Source organism: Neolamprologus brichardi, chromosome 13 (assembly GCF_056152115.1).
Source record: "Neolamprologus brichardi isolate AB-2024 chromosome 13, ASM5615211v1, whole genome shotgun sequence".
NCBI classification, from domain to species: Eukaryota; Metazoa; Chordata; class Actinopteri; order Cichliformes; family Cichlidae; genus Neolamprologus; species Neolamprologus brichardi.
This window is the reverse complement of record NC_142116.1, coordinates 29,196,454-29,223,043: the sequence shown is the minus strand read 5'-3', so window position 1 is coordinate 29,223,043 and position 26,590 is coordinate 29,196,454. Positions and strand designations below refer to the sequence as shown.

Genomic DNA, 26,590 nt, shown 5'->3' with positions numbered 1-26,590 from the left:
AAGCACTTCAAATCAAATCAAATTTCAAATCAAATTTTATTTGTCACATACACAGTCATACACAGTACGATATGCAGTGAAATGCTTGGACAACTGCTCGTGACCTTAAAAAAAAAAAAAAAAAAAAAAAAAAAAAGGCTATGAATAAGATAGGAAATAAATAAATAAATATGAAAATAAAAAAGGGGTAAATTTAACCAGGAAGGAATAAAATAAAATAAAATATAAAAAATTAAGTTAAGAATGAGATAACTGTACAACACAAATTAGAATGAAGGGTAATTTAACTGGGAAAGAATAAGATAAAATATATAAATTAAAGTTGAAAATAAGATAACTGTACAACAAAATACACAGTATAGACATATATAACATATATAAGAATGTATGAGAAATATAAATATATATACACAAAATAACAGCAGCTGTACAAATGTTAACTGGAAATGAGTATAATATAATGAATATAATGTCCAGTGTTGTGCAAATATGCTTAAAGTGATGAAGTGAAAACAATGTCCAGAGTGTCCAGTGTGTGTAAGAGCTACTTTTAGTGGTCACTAAAAAAGAGCTAAATAAATGCCAGTCCGCTTCCAGATTTAAGCTGTGATGACATTAGGCCTCATCTGCAAGCATTTACCTTCAACTTCCAAGAAGGCACAAGTCTGCAGTCACATTAACAGTCACGTTTCAGTGTTCTTTGCTAACATAGGTCTTTAAACAAGGCAGGCAAGTAGCAATGCTTTTGAAACCTGTACAGAATGGCTCTGCCTTCAAACAATTCTTGGACTTCCAAATATTTAAATTTGCATTTTTACCAGTGCTTAGCTAAAAGGGAAATGGACTGATTCTTATATAGCGCCTTTTACTCTCCCGGACTACTCAAAGCGCTCTATACAACATGCCACATTCACCCAATCACACAAGCACTTTCTTTCTATGCTTAGTGCTTCCTAACTTCATTCATACACATTCACAGCAACTTGGGGTTAGTATCTTGCCCAAGGATACTTGACATGTAGACTGGAGAAGCCTGGGATCGAACCTTCCAATCAGTAGGGGACAGCAGGGAAGCTGTAGATGTCTGCAGTACTATGTCAGATGCTGCATAATTAGTGGTCAGGTATGTTTCGTGTATAGAAAATATACATAGTGTACTTATATATACTCTTATACATAAGAGAAGGTGTGTTGGTTGAAAATAATGGGGACAGAACCTGTATTGTTGAACCTAAAAAGCTGACGTGCAAAATTATATTTTTGCATATCAGCGGGCGTACATATGGAAGGCAAATTGACTCGTACTTTTGTTCTCAGGTTTCAGAGAACTTTTTACTAGAGATGGCACGCTACCGATACTGATACCGATATCATAAATTTGGATATCTGCTGATACCAATATTAATCCGATATAGTGTATTTTATAGTCGATAAAACAGTTTGTTTTTTATCTTGCTGCATTTTGTATAAGCTCATACTCAGGTTTTAAAAAACAAAACACTAAAGCTATTCTGTTATACCTGTATGCAAAAATACACTGCACCCAAAATATTTCATAGTTCAGCAATACTGATCAGTCTAACAAACCTACACAATCCTCCCTATTCTGGTATTCTAAAAAGTACGTAGTGGAAATATTAAACAACTTAATTAATAGGGTTGCCAATGTCAAGCAAAAAAAATTTGAACCACCCCCCACCTCATGATGCTTAATCGACGTAATCGACTTTAATGCACGTGTAAAACAAATGCACAGAAATCAATTATATTTCTACAATAATTAAATAAATTCAACATCTTTCTTCAACAGAATTGCAGACTGCACAGATGGTACCTTCCCAAAGGAAAAAGTACTGTAGGTACTAGGATACCTACTAGGGTATATATTAGACTCATTGTTACTATATACAATAATGGATTTCTATACATTTTGCATCAGATGAAAACTTTGGTTGTAAGATTCAGATTTTTTTTTTTTAACTAGACATGAGAATAATAAATAAAAGTATTTCTTTGTGCCCCCTTTTCCCTGTTAATGCCCCACCTGGCCCCCTGGCAAAACTTTGCTAGATCTGCCCCTGCACAGTTACCAGCTGTCAGCTACTTAGAAAAGGATCCTGGTGTAGAAAGTAATATTAAATACATTCTAACAACAGCTTATCAAGCTAAACCAGCTGCTGTTGATTATTATTTTGTCTTTCTGGCGCAAAGTGGGTGATAAACAAGCAAGAGAGACGGACTCGCAGTAGAAAAGCCGATCAGATGATCATTGATCAGTTTCATGATTGAAGTAGCAACACGAGAGGGAGAGAATGAGAAGCAGTCGCTCCATATATCGGTTGTTAAGCTTAACGTGGGAATGCTTTACAAACATTCAAAGGTAAACCAGACCGCCGACAGTTCTCGCACACTACAGCCGCTCTATCACGTGATGCATGCTGCTCCGACGTGCTAAGGTTATGAGCTGGGTTACGCTATATTGCAAGTTTTGTGAGGGGCTTTTGTGATATTTAATAGATCGGATTACATTTATTTCTCTCCGATATCCGATCCAGTAATTTAGGTCAGTATTGGAACGATACGTAATATCGGATCAGTCCATCTCTACTTTTTACTACCCCCCCTCCAATCGCATACACATTCATATAGCACTTTTTTTCTGTGCCTGTAACTATCACACACACTGACAATCCAATGGATACCTCGTAGTGTGACTTTGGTTTCACGCCTACCAAACACACTTTGTTTGGTAGACTGGACGGGCCACGGTTCAAACTGCCAACCTTTTGATTAGCCACAGATACCCCACAAGGGTGTCCACAAAAAGCTTGCTAAGGCCTCCAGTGCTGGAAGTAGGGATGCACCCATACCACTTTTTTGGAAAACGAGTACGAGTACTTGCATTTCAGTACTCGCCGATACAGAGTACTTAATAAAATCATGATTTAAATTTACAGGTAACAGCTTTAGTCCTATAATTTAACAAAAAAAAACAAGGGACTTGTTTGGAATTAAGAACATTTATTTAAAACGAGAAGCATGTTGTATGCAACATATCACAGAATAAATAATTCTAAAAAAAATTTAAACAGTGACAGTGCAACTCAAGTATTCTTTTCAGTTTGTTGGAAACTCTGCTGCTTTGGACAACACAAGGGGCATTAATAAACATCTTTGCTATTTAGTGCACAATATTTGAATAAACTAACAACATCCACCGACATAGAACTGTGGCAGTCAGTGCAGCTGAGGTAGATATTAACATCAAGTCTAAGACGACTCACTTAATGAAGCCTATTTAGAAAAAGCGAGTGGCAGGTTTTTGTTTTTTTTTAAGAAAAGTAGCTTTTCTGCATTCTCAGCAGTCAGACTGTTTCTGTTTTCATCTATAATGTGTGACACTGAGCTAAAAAGCCTTTCACTTTCCACACTGCTACATGGGGCTGAGAGGTATTTACGGGCTATTTTAGCCAAAGTGGGGAACCTGATTTTGTTGACACCCCAGTACTTCAGAGGACTGTCTTCACGAGGGCTTGGGGCCTCTCCGAGGTATGTGTCGAGCTCAATGGCAGCACCTGCTGCCAGCGGCTGTGCTGCCTGGGGCTGCTCCTTAGCGATTTCGTCAAATACAGTGTCCAGACTGCTGCTAGTGCTGGCCTGGGCCTTGAGGAACAGTTTAGCAGGAGGTTCTGCAGCTTCTGCTCAACTCCCCTCTGCCTCAGCTCTGGACATCATCTGCAGCTCCTGCTTCAGGTGCAGCTTGGCCTCTGGAGCAGTGTTGTTGGAGAAGAAGCGATCTTTATACCTGCACAAAATTCATAAATGTATTAATATGTGGAAAAATAGGACTGATTTTAGTTTCCCGTAAACCACTGTGACAAATGCCAGCTATTTGGCTTCCTGGTAGTAATAAGGGAAATATATTTCATATTATATATATTGCATACATTTGTATTTGTGTATTTTAGTTATAAAAATAAAATATAATATTTCAGATGGAAATTAATCTTACATTTAGTACTGTAGTTTATCATTGAATACCTATAGCACACAGACTTTACCTTGGGTCAAGTATGGTGGAAATGAAGTGCAGTGGGTTGGTCTCGACGTCACTGAAGCGCTTCTTGACAGCTGCCAGTAAGGTTGCTTTCATTGACTTGACGCCGTGGTCCTCGTCTGTTTCTCTGTTTAGAAGTCTCACAAGCACAGTCACAGCTGGGATGACATCAGAGGCTAGTGCGTCGTAGCTGCTCACTTTTTTAGTTAGTTCCTCAAAGGAGGCGAGGATGGCAACAGTCGTCTCCATAAGAGCCCATTGGTGAGTGGTGAGATAGTCAGGGAGTTCGTGCTCGGACACGCCCAGCACTCGCTTTTGCTCAATGAGGGACTGGAGCATGTAATACGTGCTGTTCCAGCGCGTCTGTACGTCCTGCTGCAGTCTCTTTATTGGCTAGTTGAGCTGTCCCTGAATGTCCTCGAGGCGGGAGTAGGCTAAGGCGGAATGTTTAAAAAGCCCAACTATTTTCCGTCCCACTGCTGTAGCATCAGCTATGCTCCTCTGTGCTAACAAGCCCTCGTGAACAGCCAGTTGGAGCGTGTGCGCAACATATGGCAGACTTGGGAGCCCTGCGTCATTCATGGCTTTAATCGTGTTTTTGGCATTGTCACGAAGCACAACATGTACTGATGTTTTAGGTATACCCCATGTCTGGAGCATTTCCTCAAACACATGCGCTATAGCCTGACTGGTGTGTGAGCCGCGGAATTGTAATATGGCTCGTTGTGGCGTGAAACTCTCGTCTATCCACTGGGAGGTTAGACTAATCAGCGACACGGGGCTAACACTGCTTGTCCAAATATCCGCGGTGAAACTAAACGCAGAGGAGGCTTGCAGTAGGCTGTGGATATGTTTTTCGTCGTGTAGTTTAGGCAGCTCCGTGTCAGTCACGTAGCGACGGCTTGGGACATCATATCTGGACTCCAGAACATGGAGGAGACGCGGGAATCCCACATTTTCTATCTCCGAGAGTGGCTGGTCACTCAATGCAATGTACTCGATAATTGCCTGTGTTATTTTCACAGCACGTGGATTGTCTCTGGACATTTTCTCTCGTCTTGCAAGAGTTTGCTGCAGCGTGGGTTGTGTTGGTTTAGAAGCGTGGGTAAACTCTTTGTACTCGTCGTGTTGGGATTTTAGGTGCTTGATTAAATTGTGTTAAATGCGCTACCTTTTGAGCCTCATCTGGACAATTTCGCTGAGCACAATTTGCAGTCCGCCTGTGTTTTGTCATCTTCATTCACTTTGAAATAGTTCCACACGGCTGACATGTCTCGCCTCGCCTTCTCCCCGCTTTGAGCTGCAGCTGGGGCCTGGGGACGGGCACTCGGCACCTGTGATTAACCCCTTACACGCCGCTCAAACAGACATGTCTCAGACCGTGGTATCAGTCCCCGGTATCGGGGGACTTTTAGCGAGAACAAAACTCGGTGAACACAGGTGCTGCTCTTTAAGTTTCTGTTGTTTGTCTTTACTCTCTTTCCTTTCAAAAGGAATGTGAAAGGCTCTCAGGGCTACAAGTGTTGCTTTTTATTTGGTCTTGCCCTCCTAGTGCTGGTTTCAGAAGGAGTGATTTTAGTTTTGATCAGGAAAAAAATCAGAATCATGTTTCATGTTTATGGAGAAAACATTGAAATTAGAAATTGAATAGTAATATTTTGCTATATTTTTGTAACTTTATGGCCAATACAGTATGTAGACACACACAGACTCCTCTGCTTTGACCTGTAAACAATTATGTGATCTAACAGTGTACCATTTCTTTTACATCTCAGAAATGGTTGTAGCTCTAGGAATTACCCAGTAATGACAAAATGTTTCCCAACTACTTACAAAGACAGCTTGCTTCCTGCAGAAAAAAATACTGCAAGAGTACACTGTTCATTAACCTTGTTTTGCTAAACTGAGCTGAGCGTTACATGTCTAGGAGGCGAGCTGAACTGACCTCAGCTGCATTACCTGTTAACAGCCTGAAGCTTGAAGCTTCTCCTCCCTTATATCACACACGGTGTCAGTGTCACCGGTTTTCATCTTTACTTTAGAAATTAAAACCAAATTGATGTGTCTGTGCTGCAGAGAGCCACAAACACAATATTTTCATTGGATATCAGTCTGACATTGTTGTTTTTTTTGTGTATATAATTCAAATGCTAAATACAAATCCAGTAGAGATATATTTTTATATTTAATTGTTAGGAAACATATGTTAAAGCTGAGCCCAATGTTGCCTAGAACAGCAGTCCCCAACCTTTTTTGCTCCACGGACCGGTTTATGCCCGACAATATTTTCATGGACTGGCCTTTAAGGTGTCGCGGATAAATACAACAAAATAAAACTAGTACCGGTACCGAAAAAAAGAAGATTTATTCATAACACACGTGAAAAGACCCAGGAAAACCGAGTAAACGATAACAAAATAACGCTGAAAACCGATAAAATCCCTGAAAACCAACTCTCGCGGCCCGGTACCAAACGACTCACAGACCGATACCGGTCCGAGGCCCGGGGGTTGGGGACCGCTGGCCTAGAAATGGCTTATTCATTTAAGAGAGGTCCTGTTGAATAAGTACTTTGTAACTGTAGACAGCCAAAGTCAAGATATTAGTGTTAGTATCAGAGTTTGGGGGGACTCCAGTATGTACTCCAGTTCTGTCTTCTGCTCGTCAAATACATTTCATTGCAATGATGACCCTGTGCTAACTTGCATGTGACAAATAAAGCTGAAAGCTGAAAACAGTTATTGTCTTAACAAGCACTTATCAGCGTGTTGTGCGTCAGACAGCACAGCGGGGCTCTGTGTGTGCACTGATGGGTCAGCCAGTAGGAAGTAGAGGTGGGAATCACCATACATCCCACGATACGATATTATCACAATACTTAATGCACGATACGATATTATTGCAATTTTTTAAAATATTTTGCGATATTCAGATTCTGTACATAAAGGTAAACTTTACCAATATTCATTTTCTCTAATATCAAAGTCTCACACTCAGTCTTTCTCTCATTTCAGTCAGTTTTATTGTTGACAAACTGAACGGTTTGTATTACAGTCTAGTCCAACTTAACTGAATGCAACCATCTGGTACAATTATAGCTATTCTGAACTATGCAGTTTATGAAAACTATGCAGCCCCTTCAGCAACTGAAGAATTTGAAAGTAAATTAAAACAAAATATAATTTTACATTAAATAAAAAAAGTTTTAAACTTAATTAAAATAAAACATGTCTTAAATTAAAATAAGTAAACTGTCATGTTTATTGCTGCCAAAAACAAGTTAAACACATTTGGACAGTGAAGGAATGTCAGGATTCTTGCTCAGAAAAAGGATCAACATGCTCTGAAGTCAGAGCACAAAAACCTTTTTTGTAACAAAATATCGATTTCTGCTGTCCCTGTATCGATACATTATTAGCAAACAAAATATCACAATACTACACAGTATCGATTTTTCCCCCCACCCCTAGTAGGAAAGTTAGTGTTTAATACACAACATAGAAGAAATCTGCAACATACACTTTCAGAGAATTTCAGTGAGATGTGAATGTCACCATTTGGCAGCAGCTACTTTGATCAGCTGTACTCAACAATAAAAAGACAGATTTATGGGCTGTAGAAAGTCTGTTACCTGTGAAATTTCACACACTCACTATCCTACAGTTATAACATGCAATGGAGACAACTGAACCGTTCTACTTTTTTGGGTACACAGCAGCACTGTATCCACAACACAAACGAATCCTGTTCTTATTTAGACAGGCGAGTGACTCGTGGACTTGTTCTCCATCAGAACTGAAAGCACACAAAGTTCACATCTGGAGCTAACCGGGTCTATGTGCAGAGGATACTTTGAGCCTGAGCTGTGATTTAAGTCAGGTGTTGCGCCATCAGCACTTTTATTGAGGTGCTGTTGAATTTGGTTAAGCATACTGGGTGTGAGTGGTGCAGTGCAAATACTTTGACAGCAGACTGTGGTGTGTTTGTGTGTGTGTGTTTACACAGTCTGGCTGCAGAGAGCTCTCTTCTCAGTCCAAATGTGTGTTTGTGCAAGTTGGTGATCTCTGTGCTGTGGGACAGGTTTCCATGGAATAAATCTGTGCCCTGTGGTGAGGGGACACACCCTGCTAATGTAAAGAGGAGTGCACTCGCACACTTTTAAAAGCTAAACTTAGCCATTCTAAGTGGAAGTAACTACATGGCTGCCAGCGTAGCCCATGACCTGCAGGAAATCCCATCAGATGGAGGAGAAGTGCTCAGGAATGGCATGTGGACAGTTTTTTTTTCTTTTTTGGCCAACTTGGTCTACTACTTAAAGTACTGGGAGCCATTCTGTGCACAAGTTTCCTTCCTTTTCATAAAATAGCCAGTGATTACAAGGATTGAGTGAAATTGTCTTCTTCATAACAAATTGGGAAAAAACCTTAATATTTTTGTGACTGAGTAAACATACTTCTGGAGTTGCCTAATAGTCATTCGGAAGTGGAAGCTGTGGAGATGCTAAGCTTATGTCTGTCAGGGATAAAGAGACTGGAAGGTGTAGGCTTAGGTTGTTGGCAGCTATTAAGCTTTGAAAATAAGATGCTAAAACGAGTCACCAGATATCCTTTGCAGCTGTTCGTGAGTTTGAGTGGGCTGTTCAGTCTGTGTGTGGAAAACACTGCATGCCAGTGATGCACCACTGATTTGTGATTTCCCTGACTTTTCCAAATATTGCCTCCCAGTGCCCAGTGGTAGGTAATGATGCTGGATACCACTGTCACACACAGTAAGTTGGTAAAAATGTTGAAGGAGTTTTGTATGTGAAGCCAGGTGATATTTTGATGGCGCTACCTCAGCTGAACCGCCCACCTCGGGTCAAGGTCTGGGACTGTGTGTGGGATTTTTTTTCCTCCATTATCAACAGGATGATAATGAGGGGAAACAGAAAGGAAACAGACGCCAACCTGAGTAGTGTTTGTTTTTGAGTGTCTCTGAGCACCAGAGAATTGTGACTTGTTGGGAAATAGTAACCGAACACATAATGGTGAGTCATGTGGTAAAAAGACACCTATGAAAATGAGTGTTGTACAGCTATACGTTAGGCTGGGAGGGTGGGAGCTTCTTGTGGTTTTAAGTGTGAACAGTAAGCTTCAGTAGTCCACTCAGTTCCTTTATGTCTCAGCACACATGCTCAGACATGCAGTGACCTCAGACTGCTCTGAGGTACAACACTAATAGGGTTTGTGCACTTGGTGCTTAAAAATACTGCAAAAGATGGTAGATCAGCTACAACAAGCAGTATTAACTCGATGTAATATATTCACTGTGAGGCTCTGTGTTGAACTGATTGGTCAGGGAACACATGGATGTAATTTACTCTTCTCAAGGTCTCTTGACAGCATACGCATTTTTCACTTGAACTCAGACACACAGAAATATGACCATAACATTTCTTCAAAGGTTAAGATAATCTGGAGGAGTCTCTGTATGCAAAGGAAAATAATGAATGTCTGAGATTTTTGAGACCTCAGGCAGCACTGTTTAAAATCAGGCCTGGTCCTGTAGTGGTACACGCTGGGCTTCTAAACGCTTCTGCAGTCCGGTGGTCAGTGAACACATTTTGTCACTCTTACCATAGTGGTCTAACACGCTGTGTTAAAAAGTCTGGTTCAAGTATTATGTAGTAGCAGCTATGCTAATACCAGGACCCTGAACGCAAAACATGTGATAGAGGTGTAGTTTTCATTAAAAAAGCCAGGCTTTTGTTAAAGGATATGACTCATCTCAGTTTGTTTCCCTCTTTCAGCCATAGTTGTGGATTCCAGTATTGCTGAGCTGGTGTTTGTTGCACTTACGTTTGTTGACTTCTTGAGTGTGTTTCATTTTTTCTAAAGATTAATGTGGACGTTTACATCACATCTAAACTCTAATGTGTCTCTTTGAACAAAAGGAAAAAAAATCTGGTGTCTACAGGTATGTCACATGGTTTGTATGTGTTGCAGCTCTGCAGCTGATGGCTGCTTTACTGTAAACATGACACAGTGACACACACGTATGATTCACGTTTTCAGTTCCACACGTTCTGTTGTAGTATTTTACCCGCCGACTTTGTTGAGCCCCATTTTCCTGGGAACCGTGCAGCATGTGACTTACTGTCACAGAGTGTATGTACGGACTGGTAAAGAAGAACACCAGATATAGTAACAATCAATGTCATTTCATTAAGACGGAGATTTTGGAACTGTTGACACTGAAATGTTGCTGATCTATTGCAAAGCCCATTCTCAAATCAGGGTTATGATTTGTGGCCATAATTTATGGATTTTCCATAAACCATAAAGTACTGTTTTCAAAAGGAAAAAAACTACAATGAAATACTCCGTGTGTGTTCAAAAGATACAGAACTTACATTAGTTCCAATGCAGTGCTTCACAGGCATTGACTTCAGCAGGTGATCAAACAGCTCATTTCCTTAAACACTTGCCTCACTGTTTGTTTCTCACTGTGTGTAATTTATGCATTCCTTCTGCTATTTATTATTCTGGGGAACTGGCAGTCTGTTTATTTTTCATGGACTGACAACCAGCCTTCCTGTTTACCGTGTTTGGACTGTGTGTGAATCACACACTTGCAGCTTGCCGGCACTTGCACACACAATCACAAACACATCTTACTATAACCCCACCTGCTGCTTTGTTTTCACATGAGGACTTGACCCAACAGAGCCCCGATAGATATGTGAGGAGGAGAGGAGAAACGAGGCAGGCTGGAAAAAACCAAAACAACAAAAAACAGTGAGGTCGCATGCCTTCTGTGAATCTTTAGCTGTGCTTGCTTTCCAGGAAAGAAACCTGTTTTTCTCAAGGTTTCTCAATCTTACATGTTTGCCAATTTTCTCAAGCCAAAAAAAAAGAAAAAAGAAAATTAATAGTAATAAAAGGAAAATCTGATGCTCTGATGTTGTTGTTTTTTCCAAAAAAAATGACTTCTCCCCTTGGTTCAACATCTAGATGTCTCATCAGTGCATCCTGTCCTTGTTTATTTTATCCCTGTGGTTTGGTCAGCTCCATTCACTGCCAGTACCATTCAGTTTCTAGCAGTGAATCTAAAGGATCTGGTTTTTAAAAATGGTGAGACTGTGTTGTCCTAGCAGAATGGACATGAGGAAACATGTCAGCCAACACCAACCTGACATGGTGCACTACATGTCATGGCTTGAATTAGTGAAGGTGGGTCCAGGCTGTTCTATCACTTCTAATGATCAGTGTTACAGAGAAGCTCCTCATGGATTAGCTTATATGTGACTTCTTTGTCCATGTCACTGTTGGGCTGCTGTAGAGTGCATGCGTCATTGTTTAAGACGGTCTGCATAGTTTTACGTTCATAAACTGTCCAAGAGTCCCTCAAATCAGATGTTCACAAAGTGATTCCTTTTTGTTAAAAATGACCAGATCATTGTTCTTTTCAGATGTTGGAACTCCTTACCTTGACCCCAACAGATGGTATCTGCTTGACTCAAATTGTTTTTCAAGGCTTAAAGGGTAAAAACACCTCAGTGGGGAAAACCAGCTTTAGGCTCTGTCCATGCTTACCATGATGGAGCTTCAGATATCTTAAACCCTACCACTAGTGGGGTAGTGGACGCCCAACCTCACTCTCTTGGCAAAGTTCCATGTCCTTAAACTTAGAGTAGCTCTGTGTCATCACAGCTCTGTTAGCAGGATTGTTATGGACAGAAGTTCTTGTTGCCTCAGGATTACATGTATAGATTACACATAATAGTTTTCTATACATTGCATTCCCTCATGTCATATATGTCTGAGGGCATCAACAGTTAGACGTTTGACCTCTAGCTCGAGTAGGGCTGTTCGATATAACGATATATATCGGATGACGATATAAAAACGTCTATCGTTTCATTTTACGCTATCGTTTGTTTCGTCGTGTCGCAAAATAAACTGTTTACGGCAATATTTTTTCAATATTTTGATGGTCACTGTAGTGGCTATATTAATAAGTTCTCTCTTTCTCTTATATTTAATATAACCACACTACAGACAGACATGCATTTGTTTTTATGCGTTGTCGTTAGCAACAACGACGGTAAAACCACCGCGTGTCCGCTTGCTCCACATAAACCTTTCACAATAAAGCTCAAGATCCTGTTGAGACTTTTCAAAATAAACTGAATCACGTGAACGATGGAGAGTGTTTACGGATGAGAAGCAAAAAAGAGCCGCCAGGTGCTAAAAAATAAACCTTAGACTCAAACGTTAGAACAGGCTTTTCCCCGCAGCACGCCGTGTAATAAATACTTACAAAGAAAACAGCGGCCTTTACAACTTATGTCTAAAAATGTATCGTTTCAAGCATCGGTTAAAACACTCGACTCCAGCTACACGACGCGCAGCTGGAAACACTTCACGCAAGTCGAGCTGCCCGAGATTCACAGAATTTACGGAAAATGTTGCATTTTTGTGATTTATATCGTTATCGGACGATAGATGTCTTAATATCGGGATATGAGATTTTGGTCATATCGCACAGCCCTAAGCTCGAGCCCTGAGTGTTAAATGTGCAGCACCAAAAAAAAGTGTCAGCCTTTGTCTGCGCAGTATATTACATCTCGAATCAAACGGTGAAAATGTAAAATGTTTGTCCAGCCGCAGACTCAAGATTTATGCTTTCATAACAGCCTCTGTTCAAGCACTCTGAAGAGGAAAGGATTTTGGGTCAGCTAGCGGTTGCTGGTGTTTTCCTCTTACTCATGTGTTTCTTTAAAGGGAAGGACTGCAATGTGTTTGCATGCCACTCACAGCTGGCTCGTATCAGCTGCTGTAAAAGGATCCGCCACAACATCTGTGAGAAGCGTGCCTCTGCGTATGCTCGTGCGTTCAGTCTGTTTAAAAACACAAACAGTATTGTAGGAAACACAAATCTGCTTTGGAATTTGTTTTGAGTGAAATGTTTTTCAGAGTATAAGACCTAAAATATGCGTGTTGCTTAAGATAGAAATTCTTTTAAAACCATGATTAATGAGGAGTGAGGTAGAGCAATACCAATTGTATAGCCCTCAATAAATGACATCATCATTCATCAGTTAGTTTTTTGAAAAAAGTAAAAATAGTTTGATTAAATATGCAGCAAACTAAGAAATCAGGAAGGAGACAAATAATTTTTCACAACACTGTAAAACTTTCTGCAGCAAGAGTACAGAAACTAGAAAGAGATATCAGCTTTGTCTCATATTTAAATCACAGTACATATGTACATAGTACCTTTATATCCCAAGAGAACATGTGCTCTAGTATGTATTTGTGCTAGCAAGTGAAGGAAGGTGAATCCTTAATTTTTCGGGCTGTTTCCTGAGGTGGGGTTGTTTCCTTCCATACACAAGCAGCCTTAATTTATTTCAAATGGTTTAGAGGAAGACAATAAGAGAAAGTGTGGTGGGGAAACGTTTCTGAACGAGTGAATCTCCTTTGTTTGTCTCTAATGTTTGTGTGTGTTTTTTCCCCTCCTGCAGACGGCTCAGCAGACAGGCGCACAGAGACGACCACAGAGGCAACATGTCTACAAGTAACATCAGTCTCCCACCCAAGCGGGACAGCAAGGGCAGTTTCTTCAAGGTGTGTGTCACTCTGAGCGGTCAGAAACATCTTTACAAACAGAGCTGCGCTCAGCACGCTTCAGGTAGAGACTGTCCCTCACTGACCTCTGGCTTCAGTGTAAGGCGGGGCTGGGGGTCAGAAAAACCAGTTAAAGGCCAAACCTTGGAGAAAAGGAGGATGGGACAGAGGCGTAGATGCCTGAGCTTAGTTCTGTCATTTGTTTTTCTCTAAAGCTTTTGTGAAGCTTAGTGTGTGCTGGATGTCCAAAGTTTTTGAGGAAGAAGTTGCAGTCAGCATCACATTCATCAGACATGAGAAATCAGGCTATTGTCAAAATTTCCTACATTTCCTACTAAAGAAATTCTGACTGATGAAGAAATGAAGAAAATTTCACATTATCTTTTGAAAGATTCATTTCTTTAATCAAGCAATGTGTTTTTTTTGTGTGTGTTTCTGACACTCACAGTTACAAGTGATACTACCACACCCTGCAGATGGGGAACAAGCAATTACTTTTCTTTTTCATAGACATTTATTTATTAGGGGAATTTCATTAAGACTGAAATCAACTTTGTGAGAAAATCCACCCTTAATTTCCTTATTTCGTCTTACACTTAGAGCAACAGAGTGGCACAGTAACTCTGGCACTGACGAGATGTGATAGTTGTCAGATAAAGTACAGTAAAGTAAAATTTAATTGGATGTATTTGGAAAAAAAGGGAAAAGTCTTGTCTCAGTAACCCCTGAGACAAGACTTGTGGGGTGAGCAGAGTTGTTAAATGGTGTCATTATGACCGTAAATTGACAATTTCATTACACAAATAAAAAAGATGTGATGACGCTGGAACATAAAGCAGTGTCTCTGCCTGTGCAGCGCAACAACAGGAGTACTCTTAGAGCTCCTACATCTGACCTGAGTGCATGAATAGTTCAAAAAATTGTACTGCTGTGAGTCCGTTTTAATTCAGAGACACACAGTTTTGTCTTTTTGGTTCGATTAGACCTTTAAAAAGATAAATTAACTGAAATCTATGAAGTGCATATTTAGTTTTTCCCAACTTGGAGGAAAACGAAGTGGCCGAACTTTGTTCTGGTGCGCTCCTGCAGAACTGTGCTCTGTGAGTCCTCCTCACCACTCCCAACAGTTTTCCACAGTGTTCAACATTGTATTATTATTTGTAGATAAATTATTTTTACTATTAAATCAATATTTCATCCTAAATTTAATAGGACATGCTTTGAAAATGTTACTAGGAGCAACTCTTTGTATTCGAAGCTTTGTGAGGTCTGAAGAGAGTCGCTGTGGTGCTGAATCCACTCTACTGCTTCTCACAGACAATGCTGCTTTTAACACTTGTTAAAAGTGTTATGTTGTCCGGGACTTTCAGGCCTTTTAATTACACCTTTAATAAATCATACTGATGTAGAGCGGAAATCACTGTCTCGGCGTTTGCACGGCATGCAAGTGTATGGAGTCTGTTAGGACAGGTGTCCATGCGGTGAGGGTGAAACGGTGACTTCAGCATACATGCATGTGTCTGTGGGTGTGTGGTAGGTTCTCCTTTGTTAATAGCAGCCCTGCACAATTGCATGCAGAGTGTGTCACTTGCTGTAGTTGAGGGTTTTTTGTTAGTGCCAAGCTTTGAAGTCATTACTGCTTTGATGTGAGTCAAAGTTGTAATACAAGGCCGTGTGTGTGAGTGTGTATTTAAGGCAGGACTACAGCTAACCCGTTGCAGGTGTTAGCATGTTGTGATAACTGGCACTGATGGTTAACACTTAAAATATCAGCTTGTCAGTGTTTGAAACTAGAGGTGAAAGAGTGCAAAGTTTATTTTCAGTAGAGTGTAGAAGCGTAGACGAGTGGCTCGTCCTGTTCAGACGTTTCTGAGAAACATCACTGAGTGTCAGCTGGTGCTCAGCGAGCCTCTGTTCAAGGGTTCTGTGTCTGATTGGGTCTAAATGTAATATCAAAATAGTATCACTTTTCACATGCTTTTTCACAGGGGTTTAATAAAAATAGTGATATTGAAAACTAAAACACTTTGTCAACTTGCATAGCTGTAATAGATGTTATATAAGAGCAAAATAGAAAGTGAGATGCATTTCAGTTTTATTTATTCAGTGCACAGCAGCAGTCGCCTCAAAACATTTAAGAGTAAATCCTGTAAAATCAGGTTTGCCAGTATTTGGATCTCAAAACTGAAAAAAGATCACCAAGGCCCGATGAATATCTCGCCAGGTGTCAGGTCTTTATGTATTTTTTTATCCTGATTTTTTTTAAGGGCTTTTGTTCTCCACATATCCAGTTTCTTCTTTTAAAGACACACTTCACACCAACTTTCTAGCTAATAGCTCTTTAGTAATACTCTTGTTGGTGCATGTTTGTCAGACTGTGTTACAGAAATGACACTGGCAGACAGGGTGCTAATAACAAACTACCTAAAGATACATTTTAAAACTGGTTCCTTGACAACTTTGTTATATGTAAACACGACACTGGTACTGGTACCTTTGTTTGAATTATTGCAAGAAATTCTGCTTCCATGGAAAATACATTTAAAGAAATAAGAGGGGGGGGGGCGCGGCATGAAAAGGGGGGGGAAAAAAAAAAACAACGCTTGGACACTGCTAGCACGGGCGCCCACACAAACGCAAAGCAGGAGATGAAGCATAGCTGAATATGTTTCCAAACCAACTTCATTCTGAGCCAAAGACTAGAAAATATGGTGAAGCATATCTTCCCTTTGGTTTCACCTGCACAAGTGCAGAGGTAGGTCTCCCTGCAGGATTGGTTTTCCCTTCCTTGGGAGCAGCGCTGGGCTGTTTAAATCATGGACAAACAGTATCCCACATTCTTGATTTTTAGTTCACACTTGTTGTAATGACTCCTGACATTTTGGAGATGTTAGCTCTTTATACAGTAAAGTTACAGTGGGATACAAATAACATCAGGCTGATCCTGCCACAATTTGTTCCCCGGTTCAAATCACAGACAAACAGCATCCAACAGTTGTTTATGTTTTTGAACCCATTTTGCACAGAGAGGCATTTTTTGAAAAATGTATTGATAATAATGTTGAATATTATTACACAGGAAAAAAAAAACAGCTACATGTAAAATAATTACACCATGACCCCTCTGCCTTTCTAAATGGAGGGACAGTAACTGTGTGTATATGTAAGCTGTAAAACCTGCAGATAGTCAGATTAACAGTATTTTGTCTCTATCTGCCATTCAGCAATTCATCTCATGTAAACAATAACGTGCACACAGCGTGACGTGAAAAAAGGCACATACCTTTGACTTTGAGTGACGAACTCTGTATTCCTCTTCCACACATAAACAAAAAAGGAGTTTTAAAAATCTCCGTTCTCGGTGATTCGAAACGCCGTTTACGTGGACGAAACAGCTGCGTTTTCAAAAATACCCGTGTAGGTGTGGACATAGCGTAAAAGAGTTAGTAGTTTATTTTCTTACTACCTGTAATTTATTGCAGATTACTTGTAATTGCTTAATTGTTTACTAAATGTTTGAGGTGTGAAATAAACCGCAATGGAGCAAAATACGGGTGTGTGTGGTTGGAGGATGGGGGGGGGGCGCGAACGTTTTTCTTTTAAAACAAGGGGGGCCCAGCAAAAAAAGTTTGGGAACCACTTTTCTAAGCTAAGTAGTTAAAGCTGCTTTTATTGCTTGTGGCGCCCCCTGTGGTGGGCTGTAGCTGTTAATCTGGGAGTTGTTTTTGGCAGTAGCTGTTTATTTTATTCATCTGGTTTAGGACATTTATTTCTTCGTTTAGCATTTATAATTTGTAAATGGTCATTTTTTCAAACTGATTTAAAGCTACTACATCTTATTATTACTATAATAAATGATATTAAATCAGTACTTTGATTTCAAAGCAAAATGTTGTATGTCTGTTGGGGGGGGGGGGGGGACATCTGTGGCTTCATTCAGAAAGTGTTGTCTTTCTAAACGTTGAGGTTGTGAACCTTAAATGTTCCCCTAAAAAATGAAGGAGTCAGATATTTGATTTCCTCTGAAACAGCTGAACCAAAGGTTTCCTCACTCTGCTGAAGCTGCTGATGTGAGGTTGCCCAACAGAAGCTGGACTGGGAAGTGAAACCAATGACATCAGTAAGACTCTGACGAGGGTCAAGGCCAGACTGACACAAAGAAAAAAGAAGGTTGAATTTGTGTCAAATCGTTCACTTAGCTAAACAATTTATATGGAAAGACAAATGAGGGGGGGGGGGGTTGTAATTTTACAAATAGGCTCTTGTGATTGGATGTGTTCCTGGCCTTAAGTGTCTGCTGCTAGTTTACCCGTAAAGGGTAGTTTCTGGCTGATCTGAACGTTTCCTTTCTGTTCTTAATACTTATTGTCAAGGCCTTATAAAAAAGCATTATTTGATGGGCATACAGTGCTCATGAAGCCCTAAAAGATGCTTATGATCGTATATAGAAATCTTTTATGGATTAAGAATATTAATAAAAGCCTTTAGTTTGTTAAAATGGTTTATTTTTTCCTAAAATTAATAAGGCATTGTTCTTGCTTTAGCCAGTGTCTTCAAAAATGTGCAATAAGTTATAATTAGCTGTTACTGAGGCCATAGTTAACCTGCAGAATAAAGTTAGTTGAGCAACAAAGAAACAAAAGTAAGTTCAGCACAGACACAATTTAAAGTCTTATTCACATATTTTATGCGTATTTTATGGTTTGATAGCTAATACAGTTCATGTTTAACGATTCAGGATGCAGTGTGTTAAATCAGTGAGCTAGCTCATAGCTATTATGAAAACAAGATAGTTGGTCAAAAGAACGTGGCTCTCTGCTCTTGTGTGTCTGTACATTTTTTTTCTCAGTATGATTTGTCTAGAAGTGGAAAAACAGCTGACAGGAAATACTTGATAGAAAAATCAAATATGTATGTGTGTGATCACATGAGTGCTGTCGCAACTGGCATTTTAAAAAAGCTGATGTGTGGGTCTTTTTTTAGTAAATTGGTCAACCTTTTTGGTTGTGAAATGTTTGTGATCAGGCATCCACATAACTTCTAACTCAACTACATGGAAGTTGGATTCTTGCTTGTTCTCTCTTGCATCTCACAGCAAGAAGGCTCTGCGTTAAATCTCTTTTCAGCAACCTGACTTCACTTGTTGTCAAAGTGGAGTCCAGCAAAATAAAATACTTCTACTTTTAGTTAAACAGTTGGGCAATGTTGAGGACTAAACTGCTGGTTTAAAACAAACATCATAAGCATCAAATAATTACAATTGCAAAATGTGTTTGTTTTCAAGTTACTACGATTCAAACAACGTTATATTGATACTGTGTTGTGGTTAACAAGATTTGAATGGTGAACAATACAGATCTCTGTGAACCTGTATGGACATGAAGATGTTCCAACATGAACACAGACACAAATTGTTTCCTCTGTAGCAACTTTGGTTAGTTAATGGGAAGTGGTTAAATGGGAGTAGACTGTCTTGCAACCACAAACACGTACTTCTACTTCTCCTGAAGAGGATTTTCATGGACGAATGCCATCCTTCGCTTCTTAAACACATCCTAATAAAATAAACATAAACTAAAGCTGACTCTAAGCTGAACCATAAAGTTCCAAAACATCCTTTGAAAGTCAGGATGTCCTCACTCCCAAGAGCCAAAGGTCGGATTGATCCTCACAAAGAGTTTGCACCACAGGAAACGCAGCAGAAGCACTTTGATCATCGAGTCTTTGTCTCTGTGTCTGTGTAGCTCATCGACTCATTTGCCTGGGAGATCGGCACTCTGAAGAAGGTGATGGGGAAAAACACGGAGCCTGTGGGAGGAGATCAGAAGACAGAAACACTTGTGGGGTGAGCTCATGCTGTGTCTGTATTAAAGACAGTTCCTAAATTGTGTGTCTGCTTGTGCTTGTATATCTTTAGATTTCTTCTGGTGTATTTACCCATGGCTGCCAGCAGAGAGCGCTCCTAGCAAACCTTTAAGATAAGATCAGATAACCTTTATTAGTCCCACTCGTGGGAAATTTGTTTTGTCACAGCAGGAAGTGGACAGTGCAAAAGTTATGAAGCAAAAATTAGAATACAATAAGAATAAATACAGTACACAACTGTACAGAATAGAATAAATAAAATACTATATACAGTAGAATAAAATATACAATAAGATAAAAATAGAATAGAAAAAATAGAATAGAATACAAATAATAGAATACAAATAGAATACAAATAAAAAATAGAATACAAATGCTTTAGGTCTTGATGTGTGAAATGTGGTGATATCGGCACAAAGATGCCACTGAGCAACGTCAGGAGTCAGCTTGACAAACAGGAGCTGCTTTGCAGTGCGTGTTTCTCACTCGTCTCTCAACTCTGAGAAAAACGTCTCTGAACAAATACCTGATTTGCTTGTGAACATGCAGCACTCACCTGTGGATCTAATGTAAAGTTTCATACCTTAGCTGGAAGGTCCAGTGTGGACTTCAGTGATTAATTCCTCTGAGAGACGGTTTCTGTAGAGTTCAGAAAGTACCGGTTAGTTACTGAGGAACCGAGAAGGAGGCTGATAGGCCCTGCGAGGCACACTGTCTGTGTTGGAATAATTCAAACTAAATTTACTGAATTACTCATAGCCTTTTTTTAAACACTATGAACACTTTGAGCATTAAAAGTGTGCGTGGGCATCTTAGTATATAGTGAGAGCTGGAAGAACTATGTGTAATCTCAGTAGGGGGCTTTACTGCGTTAATAAATAACATATTAAGTAAATATGTGAGCTTCTGTTTTCAGAAATACAAAGTTAAAAGATGTCTTGATTGTTGTGCAAGCAAACTAAAGGCTGGGTCGCACTGAGTGCTTTAGCTTACAAGCCCAAGTATTCTTCCACAACTTGTTTCTCCTCTACAGTTTAAACCTTACATTCACAACTAAAGTACCAGTTAACCTAGCATGCATGTCTTTGGACTGCAGGAGGAAACCAACAAAGACTCAAACCATAAATGTTCTTACATGGAGGGAACCATCACAACACTGCATAGCCTACTGATGCTTCACAACAAGAGTTTAGAAATAAAGGCTTTCTGAGCATAAAGTCTACAGTGCTCTAAAGTATTTGCCCCCCTTCCTAATTTCTTAGGTTTACTTTTACTGCTAGAAAGTTCCTAGTAAATTTCATTAAAGGGAACTGTGAAAAAGGAAGTCGAGGCGTCATTTTAGCCACACTTTGGGGATTTTTGTCTGCGTGGGCGCGTTTGATCTAATCAGTCCACCTTTGTATTGTTCTTTATTTGAGTTTATTGCCGAGGAACAGCTCATCTACAAAATTTCTTCATCTTTTTACTACTTTTTATTAATTAACTATGTCAATAAAAAACTATTTTTAATAAATACCAGTTTTGTTGTGGATATAATAATAATAATGGATTGCATTTATATAGCGCTTTTCGAGACCCTCAAAACGCTTTACAATTCCACTATTCATTCACACACTGGTGGAGGCAGCTACAGTTGTAGCCACAGTTGTCCTGCAGACTGACAGACGCGACGCTGCCATATCGCGCCATCGGCCCCTCTGGCCATCACCAGTAGGTGAAGTGTCTTGCCCAAGGACACAACGACCGAGACTGTCCGAGCCGGGGCTCGAACCGGTAACCTTTCGATTACAAGACGAACTGCCAACTCTTGAGTCACGATCGCCCTTTGATATAGCACCATGTGAGAATGTCTCTGAACGTGCATTCAATTCTGAAATATGTTCAAATGTTACACGTTAAAATAAAAATTCTGCGTGTTTTTTTGTGGTTTGTATAGCCGGCCACTGATGCTTGATTTTATGTGTTTGTTTTTCCAGACTGGGGGAAGAAGTGGGAGGCCTCTTCCTGCAGGCCTCACCTTGTGCTGGCATTGGTGGAGGGCTGGCCGGTGCCAGAGACTCTGGCTACGACTCGCTTCACCGACGCCTCAGCGTCCTGGACAGACTGGTGCATACCCATACTGTGTGGCTACAGCTGGGCCTTAGCCACGAGGAAGCCATGCACATACTGCAGAACGAGCCAGCTGGGGTGAGGCAACAGCTGCCACTGCGGCTTCCTTCTTTCCAACACTGCTAACTTACCTGGAGGCTCTCACTTTGGATTAATAGTTAATGTTTAATACAACAGAGGCATGAAATCACAACTAACACGGCAAACTTTTTCTTTTCCTCAATAAGACCAGCCACAATTGTACTTAGGGATGGGTATCGTTTAGGTTTTATCCGATACCGGTGCCAAACCGGTACTTTTGAAATGGTGCCGGTGCTTGGCTGGAAGCAGTGCTTAAACAATGGAAAAAACACAAACTTTGTCCAAAAACCTCTCATGTTTAACTGTTTTCCACTTTTTCTTTGGTCATTTTAGCCTTTTTGGCCAGGATGAAGGGAGTATCTGCCATCAAACAAGAAGACAGCCGCATGTAACTACGACGGTGTTTGCTAGTTCACCTTACATGCATTAATGTAATAACGTGGTTAAACTACTCAACGTAAATTACACACGAACAACATTTAGCTACTCACGCAGAGAAGAACGGCTGCTGCTGCATCATCATCCTCATCATTTCTGCTACACTGGCAGGGCTAGGGGCCAGGACTCTCCTCTTTGGGTTCATGTTGCTAACTCCGGGTCGATAACAGGCACCACACCCGCAGTAGATGCGCTCGGTGTGAGGTCTCGCAGCAAGCTATCAAATACGGCACATTTCTCGGCTTTTAAAAAAAACGCTATGCGTCGCCAGGTGTTTCATCAGATTCCAGGTGTTACCTCCTTTGACAGTATCACAGTATCAGCTTAAAGCACTTGTTGCAGGCTGCTGAGTTTGCATATTTTGCTGTGAAGTACAGCCAGCCTTTTGACCGCTTCGCCTTGGGCATTTTTAATCTGTAGCTCTGCTCTAAAAGAACGTAGTACCTGGACCCGCCTACTATCCTCGGAAACGTAAAATGATTGGCTAGAATCTAAAGTGTATCACATATCAGGAAAAAAAAGCACCGAAATAAAGCACCGAAATGTGCGCTGCTTTTCGGTCTGGTTACTACCGTATTTGTCAGAACCGGTGCCATCATGGCACCGGACACCGGTACCCATCCCTAATTGTAGTAGTGTATTGTTTGACCTGGGCCTAAAAGCAGTCAGCTTATATGCAAGATCACTCACTCAACAACATGATGGAAGTCACTTTTTTAAATCTTAAAGAACTCATTTTGCAAAAAACGTTTCAAAAAAACAGTAAAAGTATCTCTGCCATGGTCGGTGTTTGTCTGTTTTTAAAGAAAATATTTTGGATAATTGGGACCGAAATTAAATGATATTGCCGATACCCCACCTCTCTGCAAGATTCCATCCAAATCTGTGTTTTTTAAAATAGGATAGGATATTTTTAGCCTCTGATAACAGTAAATATACAGCACTACACGTCCATTGTTGTGTATACGTTTTGTAAATATAGGAAGCGCCTGGATGTTAGGACACTCCTTACAGTATTTCCAGCTCTCTACAAAGCACAGCAGCAGAACATGAAGAATGACCCAGTTTTTGTGCAAATATTAACTGGAAGTCTTCTCTTTCCTTACCCATAGACATTTGTGGTGAGGAAATCAGCCAGCCTGCAGAAAAAAGTCATATCTCTACGCATGGATAAAGACTCGAGCGTTCCTGTCAAAGATTTCCCCGTAAAGGAGAGCCAGTACAGTAAGTGTTTGTTTTTCTCTGCTATTTTTAACCACTGAGATACGCAAAGCTGTCAGTCACCAGCAGCAACAGGCAGAGCTGTTAATAGTGGAATATGCAAGGGGAGGAACTAAGAATTTACAGGGGTAATTCCTCTACTGGATACTTTTAGGCAGTACCAAAACTTGTCACTACAATTAGCTGCTCTTTGAATAGAATGGTTTAATTATTTTGAGGACTCTGAAAAGGTAATTTATTGCTGTCCATTACTGAACAAAAACCCAACTTGTTTAGATGTTTTTGGTGACAACATTCCTCATGACTCACACCTGTCTCATAACCAGCTATTTGAGTAGACAGGCAGTATCAGTATTTCTGAAGGCTGAAGGCCTAAATCTAAAATTGAAAAACAGAATCCCAGGCCTAAACGACACTATAAACCACAGAGAGGTCAAAGATGAACACAAGAGCACCTTCCAGCTGCCAAGTTCCCACGCAGGACCGCAGCACTCACAGCAGGGCCGTCATCAGAGATGAGCTCGACAAATAGCAGACAAGCCTGTAGTAAAGCCCTAATACTTATGTCTTCAAAATATGTCACAGGCTTTCATATATTGTTTGTTTCGCTTTATTTCTGTGCTCACTTCTTCCTTCCCAGTCACTCTGAATAAGTGTGTTAGTGTTGCATTTTCAGCCACATAAAAAGTGGGATTTTCCAGACTTCCAGAATGCATACAGTCTACTTCTTGTACCTGTCTGTTGCCATCAGTTTCTGTCTGCACTGAACTGGAATTTCCTCAGCCCTGCTAAACTAAAGAGACAGTGACGTTTCTCTTTGCACCTGCAGAGAAAACAATGAGCACAGTGAGACAGAAAGTCTTCTACTGAGCATTTCCATCGACTGTAATACTCTCAGTGATCTCAGTGATTTGCAGCAGTAGTAATGAGTTACTGTTTTATAAGACCTGATGTTTAAAGACCACTTTCCTGTTCCTTTAAAGTGACTTTTCTTAAGCTGACATGCATAGAGACATTCTGCAATAATCTGGAGGACAAACAGAAATGCAAACAGAAAGAGGGCTCGATTCACCCCCTGAGCAGCAGTTGCATACCTCCAAAACTTGCCTTGTTATGGAGTTTTTTCCACCCCTACACTGCTGTCTGGAACTGTTTTGTTTTTCTTAAGTAACCATTAGTGGTATTTTCCATCTGGTGTGACTCTAAGCTCATCTTAGCCACATTGTCCACTGCATGAAGAGGTGGCCCTTGATTGAGCTGTGATAAACATTTGACAAGCAAAGCTGCAGGTGTTGCAATAACATTTTAAAACATTAACAGGAGCGTTCTACCTGGGAGGGAATTCTTCGATGTGAATCATTTTCTCTGTAACGAGTCTGTTCTGTGGCCTGTTTAAACCTGTGCTCTTTAACACAGAATTGGGATTAATGGACTTTGATAAATGTATTTGAGCAGGTATCCTGTGATGGGTGGTGTGGGAATGTGGTACCAGGCCTGCTGTCATTGCTGTGAATTGACAGAAATCAAGTTGGCACCAGTAAGAGTGAAGGCTGACTGGCCACGTGGCAGCATACAGGCGCTTTGGCTGAAGGAAAAAGTTTAATCTGTCAATGATCTGTCCCAAAAGTAGCAGACAGGTAATAATAAGGACTCCTGATACCTGATGCCATAGGTGGAGATGACTGGATCTAAAGTGTTCAGTGGAAAGTCAAACCAAAAGATTTTGGTCATGTTTAGTTCAGCGCCCGGAGCATTAACTGTGTGCCAAGTTGTGAGCAAACAGCCTTCTTGATTCGTGTATTACCGACAACATGCGTGCTAAGGATTTCCTTCTTCGTTTTCCAGCATGGTGTTCTTTTACAAACTAATGAGTCAGTAAGTCGAGGAAAAGTGGTCACACCACTGTCATTCTCGTTACTGTTGTTTGTTTTTAGTTTGTAACCTTGTGGGGATTCCTTTGAATTTAGGGACTATAAAGCAGAATTGAACCACACTTTGCATGCACTGACTTAAAACCTGACTCTGACATTTGATGTTTCGCATTGCCTCGTTGGCCTTTGCTGCTGAAAACCGTTTTAAAAAGACTGAGCTGTCTTTTTCTAATGCTTTTTGCCCTCTGATGGTTTCCTTCGCTGAACTGATCACGTGCTTCTGTTTTCCTACAGCTTTCTCTCTAGAGGGATCAGGACTGAGCTTTGCAGACCTTTTCCGCCTCATGGCCTTCTGCTGCATCAGCAGGTAAAGTCACCATACCATCATTATTGCAAACTGTTAGACATTCATGTTTCAGCTGTTAGCTTTAAAGCACATATCTACGGCTTCTGTTTCTGTTATTTAAAAACCATCATCACAAAACTCAAGAAAGAAGAACTATTGACCCAGTTACAGTCCCGAGTCAGCCAAAACACACAATCGCTCCAGTTTGTCCTCTGGCTTCCCCGTGGTCTCCTTGTGGCTGGATATGTCTGAAACACCTCATTTAAGTGGCATCTTTGTCAGACTCCCAAACCACCTCTGCTGGCTTCTTTTGATATGGAGAAGCAGCAGCTCCAGTCTGAGCCTGCCTTGAAACACTGAGCTCCTAACTCTGCATCTGACGAGGAAGCTCAAAAGTTCCACAGCTCGTATTCACAATCTGCTAGCAGTTCATAATATGGGTAAAATGCTTATGCACTGTTATGGGATTGTTCAGATATGTATTGACCTATCTATTGCCTGCTCTGCACGGGGGTCGCACAACAAATGTTCCGCTGAAGCATTCCTCACAGGACATCCTGGACATTGAAGTCCGAAAACACTCCTGGTGTCTGGAATTGCTTCATTATTACTGGATTATTTGCATAATGTTTGTTTCTCAGACAAAATCATGTTCATTCAGTCCCATGAACAAATTTACGTAATCTTTTTGTTCAGAATCCTCAGAATTTGATATATAACCGATAATACCCAAATTTCAGACTTTTGAATTTGAACCATAATTCAAATTTGGATTCCACACTCTGTAAGACCTGTTGCCACGGATTTTCTGTCCAGTTCTTGAGTAATTGCACCAGAGCAAAGGAGCGGATTAAGAATAGCTTTCTGACAGCCACAAGTCGATTTCTGATGAGACTATGATGAACAGTAGATCAATGAGTCAGATGGGGATTTTATGTTTTTTTCCTGCAAAGGATATAATTTTCAGATACTGTTCTTCTGCACTAGATAT

General features: G+C 40.4%; 1 protein-coding gene across 1 annotated transcript in view; it reads left to right on the top strand.

Annotated features, from left to right (window-relative positions):
• The window catches only part of rin2a (Ras and Rab interactor 2a), a 53,178-nt gene that overhangs the window by 2,996 nt on the left and 23,592 nt on the right, over window positions 1-26,590 (top strand). Inside the window, exons 2-6 of the mRNA XM_087850420.1 lie at window positions 13,566-13,668; window positions 19,413-19,513; window positions 21,510-21,720; window positions 23,274-23,385; window positions 25,548-25,620. Of these exons, the coding sequence (XP_087706546.1) occupies window positions 13,609-13,668; window positions 19,413-19,513; window positions 21,510-21,720; window positions 23,274-23,385; window positions 25,548-25,620 (557 nt within the window). The 5' untranslated portion in view covers window positions 13,566-13,608. The remainder of the gene's footprint in view (window positions 1-13,565; window positions 13,669-19,412; window positions 19,514-21,509; window positions 21,721-23,273; window positions 23,386-25,547; window positions 25,621-26,590) is intronic.